Here is a 16,801-nt window from a genome sequence, read left to right on the forward strand (position 1 = left end):
AGGTCGTTCATCCTGAGCTCAGTCCGCAGGCCTGGCAGGGTCTGGGCGTGGGAGAAGCAGGAAGGAGCATTAGACAGCAGGGGCCCGTCTCCCAGGAGGCCTGAGCGGGGCTCTCCAAAAGCCCAGGGCCATCTGGCCCAGCTGCTTTAAGAAATCCACCTTTGTGCCACCCTGCCTTTAGGCATGTTTGTGCAGTAGTCTGGGACATCATTTAAAGGAGCACCCTGTGCCTCTTGGGTGATCTCCGGGCTAGCTGGATTGTGTGGCTAGCACACTCTGTGCTCTGGAATAGCCTGTCAGCCCTGGAAGCAGCCTATATGAGCCTCTGTAGGGGAAAGGGGTGGAGGGGTGAGCCACACTTAGCCTCTCATTAATCAGTTCCATCAACCAACCAACCAGTATTTGTGTCACACTTTCTGAGTGTCAGGTGCATGTTCCCGCCTGCTGGGGACCGTGGGAACAAACAGGTCACTGCCCTCGTGGAGCACATGCTCTGATGGGAAAGGCAGACCAACAAAAGGTGGCCAGACTGTGACAGGAGGGTCGTAGAGCATAACAGAAGGGGTGTGGCCTGGCTCCCGGGAGGGCCTTTCTGAGGAGGAGATGTGGACTGAGAAGGATGTGTGCACGCCTGCCTCCCAGGTGTGCATCAGTGGGAAGGGCCCCTGCCTGGACCCCTTAGTTTTCACTGAAATCTGGATTTGTAAGACCTGCCTCAAAGAGTGTTTCAAAAATTGTTCTACATTATCAGATGTTCCATGAAAAAGATCTGTTGGCCATGTCAGTTTGGTAAGCACTGAGTTAAACAGGTTCCTTTATGCAGGACTCTCTGAGCCTTCATTATGCTCACGTACGTGGTGAGCCCACCAGAGGCTTCTTCAGCATTTCTAAACCTTCTGACTACCTGAAACAGCAGATCACCACATGCTGACATAAAATACTGAAACTTTATTTTAGAAAACAACCACCATATAGCACTTGTAAGACTTGTCATTAAGGGTGTGTCAAAAGCAGCGTATCTGATACTGTCCCCTCACTGTGCCCGCTTCTGCCATCCCTGGGTGCATGTTCCCCTCCTCCAAGGGTAGGTTTAACTTTGGAGCCAACTCAGGTAAAGAAAGTGGGTGATCAAACTGGGGAAGACCCCTTTGGGGGTTTGAAAATACTGAGAATAATTTATTCTTGTGCAGCTCAGAAGCTCTGGGGGTAATTTCCAGAAAGACTTATAGAAAATTTTGAGTAAGGGACATTTTGGAATAAATTTCTAATAATTTTCCAAGGTGATTACTCTGAAGAACAGATCTCTTTTATATTGAAAAGTCCCTGTATTTGTTTTAAAATGAGGTTGCAACCTCAGTAAGGGGACAGAGTATAAAAGCCAGATTCTCCCTTGTCTGCCGGTAAGCACAGTGGTTGGCACACAGAGGGCAATTCAATCCACAGATAAGTGGATGTTTGGAAGAATGCTGAATGGAAATTGATTATTTTTCTCAGGCTCACAGTCTTTGAAGAGTCGCTGGCTCCAGTACATTGTTGCCCACTCCTAAGATACAAGAGTAGAAATAGATAGTAAAGATAGAACAGAAAGGTTTCCCACCGTCCATAAACTTGAGGAAAGTTTCCTTCTGCCCACAGGTGAGAGCCTGCTTTTGTTTTTTGTTTTCTTTCCCTTTCACCTAGGTTGGCAAATTGGGCAATATCTTCTTTTAAAAAATTTGGTGTGATCAATTTCTCTGTACCCCCTCCAAAATGTTGGGTCACACCTTCACCCAACTGAAAAGTAGTAATGAAGCTCTAGTGTCCAGCGGGCCTCCCAGCCATACAGGGAAAATCCCTCAGCAGATTTTCCTTGACAGAATCAATTTCAGGGGGCAGCTAGTGGAGAGCATGCTGATCTGCCCTGCAGACCTGAATGAGAAAAACCGAGAAGCGAGCAGAGGGACAGCTTGACCCTAGTTGCCCATTGCAGCAACATACACTCTGACTAGTGAAGAGTTCGTCTGATCTGAATGTTATTAGTATCTTGACCATAAGCAGTTATAAAAGGGAACTTCATAAAGTTAGGGGAGCGTGTCATGACTGTCTTCCCACCAGAAGGACACCTCTGAGTCCTGGAACTCACCCCACCCCCGACCCAACGGGCAGAAGGCACATACCTTTCAGGTGGAGAGGCAGTTATGACAGTTGGGAAGTAGAAGGCACAGAAGACAGAGGGCAGCTCGACACAGAGAACCTCCTGATAACTATACCGGCCCAAAATGAACTGGACTGCCTTCGGGGGGCCTGAGTTCTTCATCCCAGCACGCGTTCAGATAGAGGCGAGATGCCCACCAAGCAGAAATATCACGGAATGGTATCAGGGCTGACGGGGGAGTGGGGAGACGGAAGGTGTGGGTGCTCACCCCTCCTCCCCAGGAAGCCGCCCCTCAGCTCAGAGTGCTTGCTCAATTGTGTTACTTTGTGGCTGTCATCAACCACATCTCCAAGAGTGGGAAAGAGTAGCTAATGTGTCATACGGTGTTTCTGGCAGCAAAGTCCATGAATTACTTATCTTAGTATTGCTGTGTGATTATAAAAACATACCTAGGCCTACTAAATCAGAATCTTTGGGGGTGGCACCCAGGAATCTATCCTTTAATATGTTTTGTAAGTGATTCTTATTAGCAGTAAATTTGAGGATCATTGGTTTAGTGGTTAAAAGCATGTTAGAGGGCCTAATCGTACCTCTAATACTCACTGGGTGATTTTAGGGATGTTACTTAAGTTCTCTGAGCCTTAGTTTCCTAGTTTGTAAAATTGGGTTGATAATTAGTTTCAGTCTTATAGGGGGTTAGGGGATTAAATGAGGTAATGTGTGTAAAGCACTTAGCACCCCGTTAGTCGCTGTGATAAGCATCCTATTTACAATTATAGGTAAAGACAGTCTTTCCTACCACTGGAGAGACCATAGAGCCAGGATTGTAATGCATGTACTAACCCAGCAGGCCAGGGGATCTTAAACTAATGGGCATCAGAATTAACCTGCTGTGCTTGTTTCAGTGCAGATTCTTGGGCCCTATTTCCATGTTCTTAATCAATGGGTCGAGACAGGGTCTAGGAATCTGTATTTTTATTCCAGTCTGACGAACTCAAAGTTTGTGATGCCACCCTGCAGTGTTCTCTGTTAGGGTAGCGTAGTGGCTTTCTGCTGAGACTTGTGTTTAAGGACCTGTTCTTCCCCTAAACAGCTCTTTGACCTTGAACAAATTACTTAAGCTTCCTTGCCTCCATTTTCTCATCTGTTGAAAGACTGTAATAATCCCCATTTCATAGTATCATTTTATAAATTAATGTTTGGAGAGCACTTTGCAAAGTGCCTATAGGACATAGCAAGTGCTCAGATGATCGTAGCTAAAACACAGCCTCCATCCCCCACTAGTTCTAATTGAAAACATTGCTGCTACTAAGGTCACTTGAGTTAATAAAAAGTCTGGTCATTGTTTTACATTCAACGTTGACTGAAATACTGGATTTATCTTAAGATGCAGTTTTTTGAGACTACTGTCTATTGATTAGGAAAAACACAGGCCCAATAAATTTTTATTGGTGGTACAGTTAGTTACAAACACACCCTTCTCCTTGGGTCTCCACAAAGGGGGACACCAAATATGCCCCTGGCATCACATTTGGCCACATAAGAGATTAAGTGGAATGGAAATTTTTTTTTATCCCCCTTTCTGCTCTGCAAAGTATTTGACTTAACATTTTGTGTAGGAGGTAATTTTGGTTATTTTTACCTGCCTGATTGATTGCTGGCAACATGGCACTTTGGTTTAATTCTAGATTTCTGAGATGTCAACCCTTACATGTAGGAGAATTAACTCTTATAGCCCAGGAAGGTTGGGCCCAGCCTTCCTTGGCCTCGGGCACCCCCACTCAGGAAACACCACCTGGTAACGGCGCGTGGGGGTCTCTCTCTCTCTCTCTCTCTGCGGCCCAGGTACCATTACTACGGCATCGCAGTGAAGGAAAGCTCTCAGTACTATGACGTGATGTATTCCAAGAAAGGAGCTGCCTGGGTGAGCGAGACGGGCAAGAAAGAAGTGAGCAAGCAGACGGTGGCGTATTCCCCTCGGTCCAAGCTCGGGACGTTGCTGCCAGAGTTTCCAAATGTCAAAGATCTCAATCTGCCAGCCAGTCTGCCTGAAGAGAAGGTGACCGTGTCTGACGTGTTACTGGGACTGGGTGGTGTCTCTCTCTCTCTCTCTTTTTCACACAACACACATATACACACACACACACACACCCCTACACTTTCAGTGTAAAACAATAAATTAAATAATATAAAGATAGAAATCTGAATAAAGCATGGGCTTTAGTTACTATTGATGTATTAGTGTTGGTTCCTTACTTGTGACAAATGCACCACACTAGTATAAGAGGTGACTGGGCATGAGGTATACCAGAATCCCCTCTATTATCTTCAAAACTTTTTATAAATCTAGTACTATTCTAAAGTAGTTTAATCTGTCTATCTGTCTAATCTGCCTTCTTACCTACCTATGAAGTTTAACTATCTCACTGCATGAAGGAAGGAACCCTCTCCTCTAGATTGCTTTTTTATAAGATAAAGTTTATTTCCCATGTGCCGCAGAGGATGCGGTGAGATAATAGTCTCACAGACAAAGATTTTGTAGGTATAGTGAATCAGATAGTTTGGGTCATAGCATATATGGAGGAAACTATTGGAAACACATCTCTAACATACCTATCTGGCTACAGCCAAGTGCACCATGGACGCTGAGCTTTTGCGGTCTACGTATCGCACCGGGAGCAGAGATGCAGGGGCAATGAGGCATAAGTCCTGCTCTCAGGAAGCTCACCATCCAGTGCAGAGCTGGATTCTCGTGTATCAGCAGCCTGCATTTATATACATGCATGTCTGTGTTCTGAAACACACAGCGTATCTGGAAAGAATGCTTTAAATCTACTAGTAAAATTTTTTTTCTCAAATGTGCTTTATTTCTCAACAAACTTCCCATATCATAACTTTAAAATTCTTGGAAAAATGGAGCCAGAGATGAAATTCTTTTGCTAAGCAGATTCCAGAGAATTTCCAAATGTCTTACTTTGGCAAATGTACCTCTTCTTACACACACCAGGTTTTAACTTTTCAGTAGCTAAGCTGTGGAGAATTTCATCAGTACCTCCTACTGAACTCTACTATGTGCCAGGCACTGTGCTAAACGGATGTGTATAAAATGCCATTTTAACTTTCCCAGAGCCCAGTCTCAGGGGGTGGAGAATGAGGGCAGAGAGAGGAACTGAGTACCCACCACCACGCCGCAGGGTGAATGCTCTGCTGGAGAAACATGTGCAGGTGCTGTGGGAGCGCAGAGGAGGAAGCTGGGGTTCAGAGGGCACCACCTAACGAAAATTAGTCTCATCTGGGTGTTGCAAGAAGAGTAGGTGTTAGGCGAATTTTATCCCCTCGACAGGGAATGAATGACTTAAAAATTGAAATCCCAAGGGCAGCAGTAATGTATATTAATATTTGCCTTTGTTGTTGATCCCTCCCCACCCCCCACAGGTTTCTACCTTTATTATGATGTACAGAACACACTGTCAGAGAATACTGGACACTGTAATAAGAGCCAACTTTGATGAGGTAGGTCAACAAATATTGAGCTGTGAACACTTTGAAACTACTATGATAACCCCAACTCCTATTTCACAAGCTCCTGCTAGGTGTCACACCTCTGGAAGTCCTTAACGCACCCGAGCTCACTCGATCTGCACAGGGATCCTAGAAGCTAGCACTATTACCATCCCATTTCACAGATACTCTGTGGGAAGAGCGGTCGGCATGGCCTTTGATCTCACCAGGGAACAGCAGGAGGGTTGGCCAGTTGGCCTACCGGGAGCGCGGTGTTGCCAGGGTATCGTTACACCCAGAATTACAGACCCAGAGAAACGTAAAGAATGCTTTCCTATATTTTAGATTTGATCTTTTCCTGAGGCTCATCCACTCAGTGTGTTTTGGGCTGGTTCACACCCCTTCACTCACCAAGACTTGTCTGCATGTCCATCAAATCCTGGCAGTAGGGCCATCTTTGAATAGAGTGTAAAGAGTCCATTTCACTTTTATTTAAAAATATTACAGTTAAAGAATGGGAATAAAAGAGGATTGAAACACCAGTTACATAACCAGAGAGACATTGAATCAACCTGCCTAAAATGCCATCCAAAAGAGCCTCTCAGAGAGATGGCAGGAAGCCACACATTTCATCCTGTAAACCTGAGGCCTTTCTGTGTACGGAAAATGGCTTTCAGGCAAAAACAAAAAATGCTCACCCTGGGGTCAGGTGTGGACGTTCGAGGGAAGACCATGCAATCTCTAAAGGGCCATACAAACCAGCAGCTATTGGTGTGAGAGATCCCGGAGATGGCCTTTGTGTGTTTTAGGAGGTAGGTACTGTTGGAGATGGAGGGGTAGAAACCGATATAAGGCACAGAATGCTCTTCTCCCCACATTTCTCTGCCTTCCTGCTGCTGTCTCACAGCAGTGGGTGTGTGTGGAGCTCTTGCACTTCGGTTAGCTCACTTGCTGCCCCCGCAGTAACCCTGTGTGGCAGGGGACGTGTGCCGCCTGTCCCTTGGCTCATAGACACAGGTCCAGAAGAGATAGCGTGTTGGCAGAGATATGTTCTGCTTCCCACTCTTGATTTCTTCTCATTAGATTTGTCAAATCTCCCAAGTTCCTTGAGCAACCATTTAAGTGGATTTTCTTTTTTTTTAACAAAGAAAAATCACCTTCTCTTCTATACTGTGGTTTGGCTCTGTCTTACATGAGGGAAAATAATTCATGATCATTTCAGATAACACGGGCTTCTTAATACATCAGAAGTTTATTTCTCACTCACGTCACAATCCCAGGTGGATGCTCTGGGTTGGGAGGCTGGTTCCCAGGGCTGGTTCAGGGGCCCAGGCTCCTCCTACCTGTGACCACACCTGCCCTAGAGCTCTGGAGCCTTTGTTCAGCTGATGGTGGACAAAGGACTACAGGGAAGACATACCCTCTTCTTAACCTTGTCATCCCAGAAATAAAATGCATCCCTTTTGCCTGTAGCCCATTGGCATGAGCTGGTCTTATGGCTCTGCCTTAATGCAAGGGAAGCAGGTACCTCACTGAGCAGCAGTTTATACTCAGAAGAGGTATCAAAGCTCCAGGGGGCAGCTGTCCCTCCTGCCACAAGCATTAACAACAAAACTTAGTGACAGTCCTCACTGATATCTTACGTAGTTTTCTTTATCTTAAAAGTACATATGAACATCGTCTCATTTCACTTAATTCCATTCATTAATTCCAACACTTACTGGGCAGCTAATGGTGCCACACGCTGCCATAGGTCTCAGGAATGGGATAATAATTAAGACACAGCCTAGAGAGGAATAAAAAAGGAATGCCTGCCAGCAAATGAGATGCAGAATATATCATGAGAGTTCCAGAAACCTTGAAGAGCAGTGTTCTTATGGGAAAAGTACCAGACTTGGAGGCCAGGCTTGGATTCAAGTCCTGACTCTGCCATCAGAGCCTCAGTTCCTCATTCTAGAAATGAAGATAAAAATACCACCCTTGTCTACCTAATTCATAGGATTACTGGAAGGGGAGGATGAGACAATGCCTGATAAAAGCTCTTTGTAAACTGTAAAAAGTCATGCCCATGCTTCCTTTTATCAGATATGCCAACCAAAGACTTAAGAAACTTGCCTAAGATCACAAAATTGGTTAGGGCCAAAGTCATGGCTAGATCTTTGTCACCTGATACCTCTAGTGCCATATTCTTTCAACTCCCCTGGCAGGGATATTTGGTGGCTGTTTTAGGATGGCTAAACAAGATGTGGTTCATTCAACTCAACCACAAAAGAATTAGTGGGGGGGTACTTTACCTCTGATGGGCTTGGCTTTCTACTACAGCTGAGAAAAGGCATCTGGTACACTTTCATATTAAAGTTTGTTTCAAGTTTTTAAGATCTTTAATATCCATTGAGGTTACAACTAATGTTAATATCACAATCTTAAATTATCTTTTTGGTTTCCTGGTTCGTTTTTGTCTCCAGCCATCACAATGTAAGCCCTTGAAGTCAGGGACCTTGTCTTGTTTACCATTGTATCTAGGTCAGCCATACTCTTAGGCTGTCAGTAAATATTTGTTGGGTAGGTGAGTAGATGGATGAATGGATGTGTGGATGGATGGATGTGAAGCGCATAGACTTACAGCATTATCAGGCAAGTACAAAGAGCCCGGGTCTGCATGTAGAGGACTCCCCTGCAAAGGCTTCCCCAGACTGCGTTGCCCAAAGAGCTGTAAAGTCATATAGTCCTGTGTTTTAGTCCCATATTAATCACTTACTAATCTGTGGCCTTGAGCAAAGTACATAACCTCTGTGAGCCTCAATTACTTTTGCTATAAAATGGAGATAATAAATTTATCTACCTCATAGTAAAATTGTGATGATTACATGAAAATTCTGTATGTAATGACCTCAGCGCATAGTAATTGGCAGGTATTTCAGTGTTTCTTGTTCTGTTGAGGCCCTCTCGGCACGGTCGCACTAAGAGCTCCTGATTGGAACTCATCATACGCGTTTCCACAGGTGCCAGTGTACTCGGAATAACTCAATATGGATAGGGAAAAGAACAAAAAACTTGCTTACGTATTCTTAAGGAAATTATCCGCTGATACTTCACTGAGCCAGGAGAAAATGGGCTCAGAGTTCAGGGGACTGAAATAGATAATCTAGGGAACTTACTTAAAATAATCATTTTTAGTTATTTGCCTCTAATTATTTCACCACTTTTGCTTACAAGGAGTAAGGAGAACTTCTTTCTTTTGTCTAATAAGTTGCCATGTGTTAAGTGCCTACCTGATGCCAGACATTTTACCAGTTACCTTATTTCATCCTAGCAATAGGAGACATCATTTCCATTTTACAGAAGCTGATAGCTCTCATATTTATGTACTTAGTCCTGAGCTCCAGATTCAATTGACTTGACATCCAACCTAGCATGCCTCAGATCTGTTCTTCCCATCCTAGATGGCTGCCTCTACCACCCAGTTGTTCAAGCCACGAGCTTTGATTCTCTTTGCCTTTCCTGTTGGCTCTGCCTCCAGTGTGAGCACTGTGTCCCTTTCACATCTAACCTCAGTGTCCAGCTCTTGAGCTTTACACTGTTCTCCCTCCTTCCTCTTCCTTCTCACTCCAAAGAACCAGAACCATCGGACACTAAATGGTCCAGGATGCCGAGTAGAAAGGGAGGTCATAACTGGCGAATGAGCCCTCTGCAAAGGCTGCTCAGGAGACAGGACTGAGTGGGGCTCCCTGTGCAACCCGGGCAGGCTTGAAACAGACAGGTTAGCTGCTAAAGTCTAATTTTCCACAGATGTGTTTTAACCTACACAGCCCTGGTCTCCAGAATTTCTGCTAGAAGGTGACCTCTTATTAAAAGTAATAAAATAAACGAGTAGGGCTGCATGCAAGGAGAGCCAATAAGAAGGCCAAATGAATTCAGTATCTGCCAAATCTTAAGAATCAACTGGTTCCTAAGAAATCAGAGCCTCTTACTTGGTGTTCAAAGAGCAGGCGGGAAGGTCCAGGCCCTGGCTGGAGGCTGATGGCCAGAGACAAGCTGGGCCAGGGGACAGTGGGGGTGTCCTCTGGAGAGCAAGCACCTTGTCCAAGAGCCATGGCCGTTTCTGGGCCCAGGCCAGACCAGTGGTCAGCCACCAGTTGTCCCAGTGACAAAACAAGAGCCTTGACAGGTGGGCAGAACCACAGTGGGGTTCCTTGCTGGGTGCCACTGAGAAACTTAGGCAAGGGTGTCTCAAATGCTTAGGGCAGTACACTGAGTCATAGGTATAACAACAGCAATAATAACCAATCTTTATTAAGCAACTACCATGTGCCAAGTACTTTTTAGGAATCTTTACCAGAACCTACAGTAAATACATTTATTCCTATTTCACAGGTAAGGAAACTTACCTATCTCTAATCTAAAGCTTATTTCTGACCTTAGAGATGATATACTCCTAGTTGGTAGTGGGGCCAGGGTTGGACTCTGGAAGGCATCTTCCCTCATCTGGATTTTCTGTTTTAATTTTTGATCTGGCTACAAACTGCTTTGTTCCCTGCTTCTTATCCCCCAAGCCACCCGTTCATTGCGTCCATTGGGAAATCCAGACAGGCTGTGGATTTCAAGTGTATATCCACAGGAGGCTGAGCTCAGGTCACTAGGCTGGGGTCAGAAATAGCTTCATCAGAGGAAAGCAGGACCCTGACTCCTGAGAGGGCACCACATGTCACCAAGGCAGGGTAGAGAGCTGGGACGTAGGTGCAGTTCATGGAGAGACATGATCTTGGGAATGGGGTAGAAGCCCAGTTAGAACAAACTAGCCCCCAAGACTGATTGGTGGAAAGATTGAGGGAGACCTGGGCTCTGTCTGATCCATTCCCTGACTTGCTGAGTGGCTTTAGACAAATTGCTAGATGTCTCTGCAAAATGGGAGCGATGCCTGTCAGCTGTAGTAGTGTTATGAGTATTAAATGAGAGAACCTATGCAAAGCACCTGGCATATAGTAGACACTCAATTAATAAATCTAATGCCAATAGTAATATCACCTCCAAGTATTAGACTTGCAGAACTAAACCATTTCCTGAATTGGGTCAGGACTGACTCAGAGAACCAAGAATGTGGGTAATATTACACATTCAAGAGCACCCATCTCAGGGAGAAAGAAGGATGCATAGTCTAGGAACCAAGTCAAGTCTGCGAGATTCATAAACATTCAGTAATTTGTTCCCTAACTTCAAGATAAGCCACTCTCAATGTTAGCTGAAATCCAGGTATTTTTTAATGTCATTATATGAAGAACCATTTTATACTATTTCCCTTCAGCTCCCTTATCTTGTCCCACCCCTGCACAGCCTGCCCTGCCCTCTCCCTGACCTCCAGCTCGCACACTGAAGGACACAGGCGTGGGAGCCATTGGGGAGGTCCTGCCTGGGCCTCACTCAGCCACTCGGCCATCAGCAGCAGGGCTCAAGCTCCTGCTGTCATCATGTCAATGATAATAATAGCTCCATTCTCGAGGACCTGCTGCATTTCTGTCCCCTACTAGTGGTTGGCGTTGAAGTGCCCACACAGCTGACTGCCCGGAAATCCCCATGTAGCACCCCGTAATGGCAGCAACTGGTCAGGGCTCTTTGGGAGAATGGAGGCATTTGGATAGGAAGAGGCCCTTGTGTTTTATCCAGTTTTTGGTGCACAAGTTTGAGTCATGAGACTTTTGTTTGTGGCCCCCTTTCCCTCCATCCAGACACATTTCTGAACTTAGAGATAATATACTCCTAGTTGGTATACTCCTACATGGCTCATACATGTTCCCTTCCTTCCTCCATCCCCAGGGCACCAATGGGCCCAAAGAATAGTGAGCGCTAGTGCTCTGAGCTTTCCAGTAGCAGTAACCCCCCTCCACGTCCCTTAAACTTCTCCCAGAGCACAGTAAGCACCAACGGGCCGCCAGGTTAACGTGCCTCTCCTCTCTCCCGGGGCAGGAGAGCCCCAGGCTGTCAGCCAGGTGCTTCCCCAGCAGCGGGCATGCAGGACACAGGGGCCGGGGGAAGACTTGGGGGAGGAGGACGCGCAGGGCCTCTCAGCCACACCAGACGGGGCGGCCCCTGCTGCCGCAGGGGAAGTAGACGACAGCAAGCCGCCTGCTTGGCCCTGGGACGCTGCCAAGGGACGCTGTGTAACCTCGTGGCTCTTCTTCTCTCTGCGGGTTGATACAGGTTCAAAGTTTCCTCCTGCACTTTTGGCAAGGAATGCCCCCCCACATGCTGCCCGTGCTGGGCTCCTCCACGGTGGTGAACATCGTCGGCGTGTGCGACTCCATCCTCTACAAAGCTATCTCCGGCGTGCTGATGCCCACCGTGCTGCAGGCGCTACCTGACAGGTGGGCGCGCTTCGCGTTTCCCTCACCTCTGGGCCCCTGCGTTTGCCGTTCCTGCCTCCCTTCTATGGAGTATCGTCTTGCACTGTCCCCGGGCCTCCCTTGTAAAGGCCACTCATGTTAGATTTTTAAAAACTAAAGTTTATTTATATTTTTAAATATTAATAAGAATTTTAATATTTGAGCAGTATACAGTGAAAAGTCTCCACCCCCCACTACTCCTTTTCCACGGAACCCCCTGAGCGTCAGATATAATCATTTTCTCGAGGTGGTGTCCGTCCAGATCTGCTACGCATGTGTGACCAGCGCATATATGAACTGTTTCTCTCTTTCTTACTGAAACGGTGACACAGTATATATACTGTCTGTACCTTGCTTTAAAAAAACGGTCTTGGGCGCTTCTGTTGGCCAGTTTCTGTGCCCCTCCAGATGCACCCTCCACTGCGCCTGTGCTGCCCTCTGCCCTGGGGGTGGACCAAATGGACGACCTCACGGGGCTCCCTGTCCCGTGGGCTTCCAGCTGGGATCAGCCAATGGAGGTGAGGAGGGAGGAAGAGAGTGACGTCAGGGGCTCGGCCCTCTGCCTCCGTCCCTGTGAGGCCCCCTGGCCGCGTCCCTCCATGGGCCTCTGCTGCCTTCCCGGCAGCACGAGCGTGGGTGAGAGCCCGCTGTGTGTAACCCCTGCCGCAGCAGGCTCCCTCAGGGGATCCTCTGTGCCTGCCCACACCTTTTTGATCTGTCCCTTGTAAGTAAACTCTCCTGGACAGTTGGAGGGCATTCCACATCATTCTAGACAGAGCTTTTTACCCTTCTGTACTCTTTTGCACACTCTTCCACTGCACTGAGTTTGATCAGTTGTCGTGTTGTTTCAGTCTTGTCCTATTTAAATGATGATATGATGAATGATGTGTGAACTGCATTCTTTTGCATAGTGGTGTACGATAGTTTTATAGAACTGCAGTAACAAAGGACCACAGACTGGTGGCTTCAACAACAGGAACGTATCCTCCCATAGTTCTGGAGGCTGGAAGTCTGAAACCAAGGTGCAGGCAGGGCTGGTTCCTTCCAGAGACCTTGAAGGAGAATCTGTTCCATGCCTCTCGCCTAGTTTCTGGTGTTACGCCAGCAATTCTTGGTGTTCTTGGCTTGTAAACATATCACTTCAGTCTCTGCCTCCATCTTCACATTGACTCCCACTCTGTGTCTCTTTGTCACTTATAAGGACACTTGTCATTGGACTTGAGATCCACCCAGATAATCCAAGATCTCATCTCAAGATCCTTAATTTAATCACATCCTCAGAGGTCCTTTTTCCAAACAAGGTCACCTTTGTGAGTTCTGAGCAGGCATATTTGGGGAGGGCCACCATTCATCCTACTACATGGAATGTATGTACAGGATGAATTCCTGGAGGGCTGTATTCTGATTTAAAGGATGTGTGACTCAAATATTTCTATGTGAAGTTTTAATTTTCATGTCTCTTATGAACAAAGTTGAGTATCTCTTCATATCTTTAAGAGTGATTTATATTTTCTTTCCCTGTGAAGCATCTGTTCTTATCTTTCAACTATTTTTATGTTTTGTTGCTTGAGGTTTTTCTCATTTTTTTAGAAGCTCTTTGTTTATTAGAGATACTAACCATTTATCTGCGACAAGGGTTGCAAGTATTTTCTCATTTTGTTGTTCTTTTGTCTTTGCCACACAGTAATATATTTATGTAGTTGAATTTATCTGTCCTTTGTGTTTATGGTGTCTGGATTTTGTATCATACTTTTAAAAGTCTTCCCTACTTCCATTATTAAATAATTTCCCCATGGTTTATCCCATTAACTTTATGGTTTAATTTTGTACTTTAAAATTTTTGTTCAGTTTGTAATCCATCCTGATATAAGCTTATGTAAAGTATGGCTTTCAGTTTTTCCCAGCAGCTATCCTGTTTTCCAACACAGTGTGTTAATTATTCCATCTTTTCTTTACATCTTTTCTTCTTTTTTTATATAGTAAGTTTTATATGTATTTGGAGCTCTTTCTGGACTTCTATTCTATACCTCTGATATTTCTATATATTCATGATCCAGGGTCACTCTGAGTTTTGTGCTTTTAAACATATTTTAATATTGGGTAATGCTAGTTGTCTGTTATTTTTACTATTATTTTCCTGTTATTGTCACTTATTTTTCCATATAAACTACTTTATCATTAGTTTGTCTATTTAAATACATACACATATGTAACACATATGTGTATGTATTTTAACTGGGGTTACATTAACCTTATAGATCAATTTAGGGAGAATTATATCTTAATGATATTGAGAATTTCTAACAAAGAACATGGTTGACATTGCCATTTATTCTGATCTTTAATTTTGTGGCTTCAGGAATATTGAAAATGTTTTTTCATATAAATCTTATATGTTTTTAAAATTAAATTTATTCTTACATATTTATATTCTTGTTGCTATTGTAAATGCAGTCTTTCCCTCCAGAGCTCTTGACTGATGGTTATTTATATATATGAAAACTATTGATACCTGTGTGTTATATTTGGAGCTGGTTATTAAATTTATCTTGTTGTATTTCTTTTTTGAGGTTCTCTTACATTTTCCAGGTTTAAAATCCTATTATCTAAAAATATAGATAATTTTACTTTTCTGATTTTTATACCTCTTATTTATTTCTTCTAATTGTGTTGGCTTATACCTCAAGAACATGTTAAAGTTCTGACTTCAATGAAAATGCATCTAGTCTTTCTCCATTAAACATGATGCTGGCTTTTGGGTTAAGACTGATAGATTTTATCTTGTTAAGAAATGTCCATCTTTTCTTAATTCATTAAATGCTTTATGAAGAAGAGTTATTGGATATTATCCAATGCTTATTAATTATTGATTATATATCATCTAAGAGATGATTATATTATCTATCTAGTTAGTATTGAACGATTCTTACATAGCTATTATAAACCCCACCTAGTATATTATTTTCTTTAATGTTTTACAGGATTTTATTTTCTAATGCTTCATTTAGGATTTCTGCATCAAAAGTTATAAGTGAGGTTGGCGTGCAGTTTTCTCTCTGTGTTTGGTCTTTATCAGTTGCTGGTATCAATGTTATTCTTGCTTCATAAAAGAAATCTGGAAGCTCCCCACCCTCCACCACCAGCTTTTTTTCTAAGCTCTGAAACAGTTTAAATAGCATTAAATTATTTGCTCTTGAAGATTACATGGGTATAATTTCCTTCTGAAGGCTTCTGGGTATGGTATGTTTTATGGAGTCAAATCTTGAAATTTTTCTTTTCTTCCTATAATAATTGGTCAGTTTGGATTTTCTGTCTTCTCTGAGGTAAATTTTAGTAAATTATATTTTCCTAATACCCAGTTCTTCCATATCTTTACATTTATTTATTTAGGACTGAGCAAAGTGGGTGTGTGTTTCCCTCTGGGTTTATATATCTTTATTAATTATAATCTATCTTTAAATAATATTATACTGCTTCACATATGGTGTAAGAACCTTACAACAGTATATTCCCAATTCATCCTCTCATGTTTTGTGATATTGTTGTCATACTGTTTGGTTTTATATATGCTATAAACTCACAATATATCATTACTATTTTTGCTTTAGATAATTATCCTTTAGAGTGATAAAAGGTGTGGAAAACAATTTTTAAAATCTACCTTCATTCTAATGATCCCTGATCTTCATTTCTTTGTGTAAAGCCACGTCTCTGTGTTATATCATGTTCCTCTGCCTGAAGAATTTTCTCTAATATTTCTAGAATTGCAGGTCTGATGGTCATACATGATTTCAGTTTTTGTCTGAAAGATCTTTATTTCTCTTTCATTTCTGAAAGATACTTCCATTGGGTGTGGTGTTCTGGAGTGACACATGTTTGTTTTGTTTTCAGCATTTAAAAATTCTAGTTGATTGTTTTCTTGCATGTTTGTCTTTGTATACCTTTTCTCTTCTGTATGTAGTGTGCCTTCTTTCCTCTGGCTGCCTTCAAGATTTTTTCTGTCTTTGGTTTTCAGCTGTTTAAATATGGTGTGTCTAGTTGTTTTGTTTTGTTTTTAAATCTTGCTCCAAGTTTCCTGAGCTTCTTGCATCTGTGCTTTGATGTATTTCATTATCTTTGGAAAATTCCCAGCCATCATCTTCTGCTGTTTCCTCTTTCCTCCTATTATCTCAGTTGCACTTATGCAGACCATTTGACACTGTCCCAGATCTCTTCGATGTTCAGTTTAACTTTTTTCACTCATTTTGTGTTTTGAGTAATTTTTCTCGGCCACCATTAAGGTTCGTTGATTCTTTCCTGTGTATAGAGTAGTTCACTCTACCAATGCAATTGTTGAAGCCATTCTTCATCTGTTACCATATTTTGTTTCTGTTTTAATTTCTAACATTTCATTTGATTCTTTTTTATTGTTCTGTTGTGGGTTTTTTTTTTTTGCTGAAATTCCTCATCTGTTCATGCTCATTGCTTACCTTTCCATTGGAGGCTTTAGCATATTGATCAGTTATTTAAAATTCTCTGATAGTCTGGTTCTGTTGATTGCTTTATCTCTTCAGAGTATGTTCTTTTTCTTAATTTTCTGTGTCTTATAATTTATACTGACTACCAAACAGTGTGTAGAACAGTAGAAACTGAGGTAAATGGTGTTCATGTCTGGAAATGGGCATACATACGTCTTCTTCTCATAGGCCCTTAATATGAAGAAGTTGAGTCTGTTTATTCAGGAGTTCATTGTGTTTGTGTTTTGCTGTTGCTATTATTACCTTCAGTGTAACTACCACCAGATTCAAAC

General features: G+C 43.2%; 1 protein-coding gene across 4 annotated transcripts in view; it reads left to right on the forward strand.

Moving 5' to 3' along the window:
• RFX4 (regulatory factor X4) overlaps positions 1-16,801 on the forward strand; it is a 141,021-nt gene that overhangs the window by 76,653 nt on the left and 47,567 nt on the right. For 3 of the 4 annotated variants that reach the window (XM_073213785.1, XM_037007098.2, XM_073213786.1), the window contains exons 6-8: positions 3,980-4,193; positions 5,570-5,647; positions 11,831-11,994. In XM_073213785.1, coding sequence (XP_073069886.1) covers positions 3,980-4,193; positions 5,570-5,647; positions 11,831-11,994 — 456 coding nt within the window. Of the gene's footprint in view, positions 1-2,170; positions 2,354-3,979; positions 4,194-5,569; positions 5,648-11,830; positions 11,995-16,801 lie in introns of those variants that run through there. The other variant, XM_073213787.1, reaches the window with a different exon arrangement.

Source organism: Manis javanica, chromosome 10 (genome assembly GCF_040802235.1).
Source record: "Manis javanica isolate MJ-LG chromosome 10, MJ_LKY, whole genome shotgun sequence".
Taxonomy (NCBI): Eukaryota; Metazoa; Chordata; class Mammalia; order Pholidota; family Manidae; genus Manis; species Manis javanica.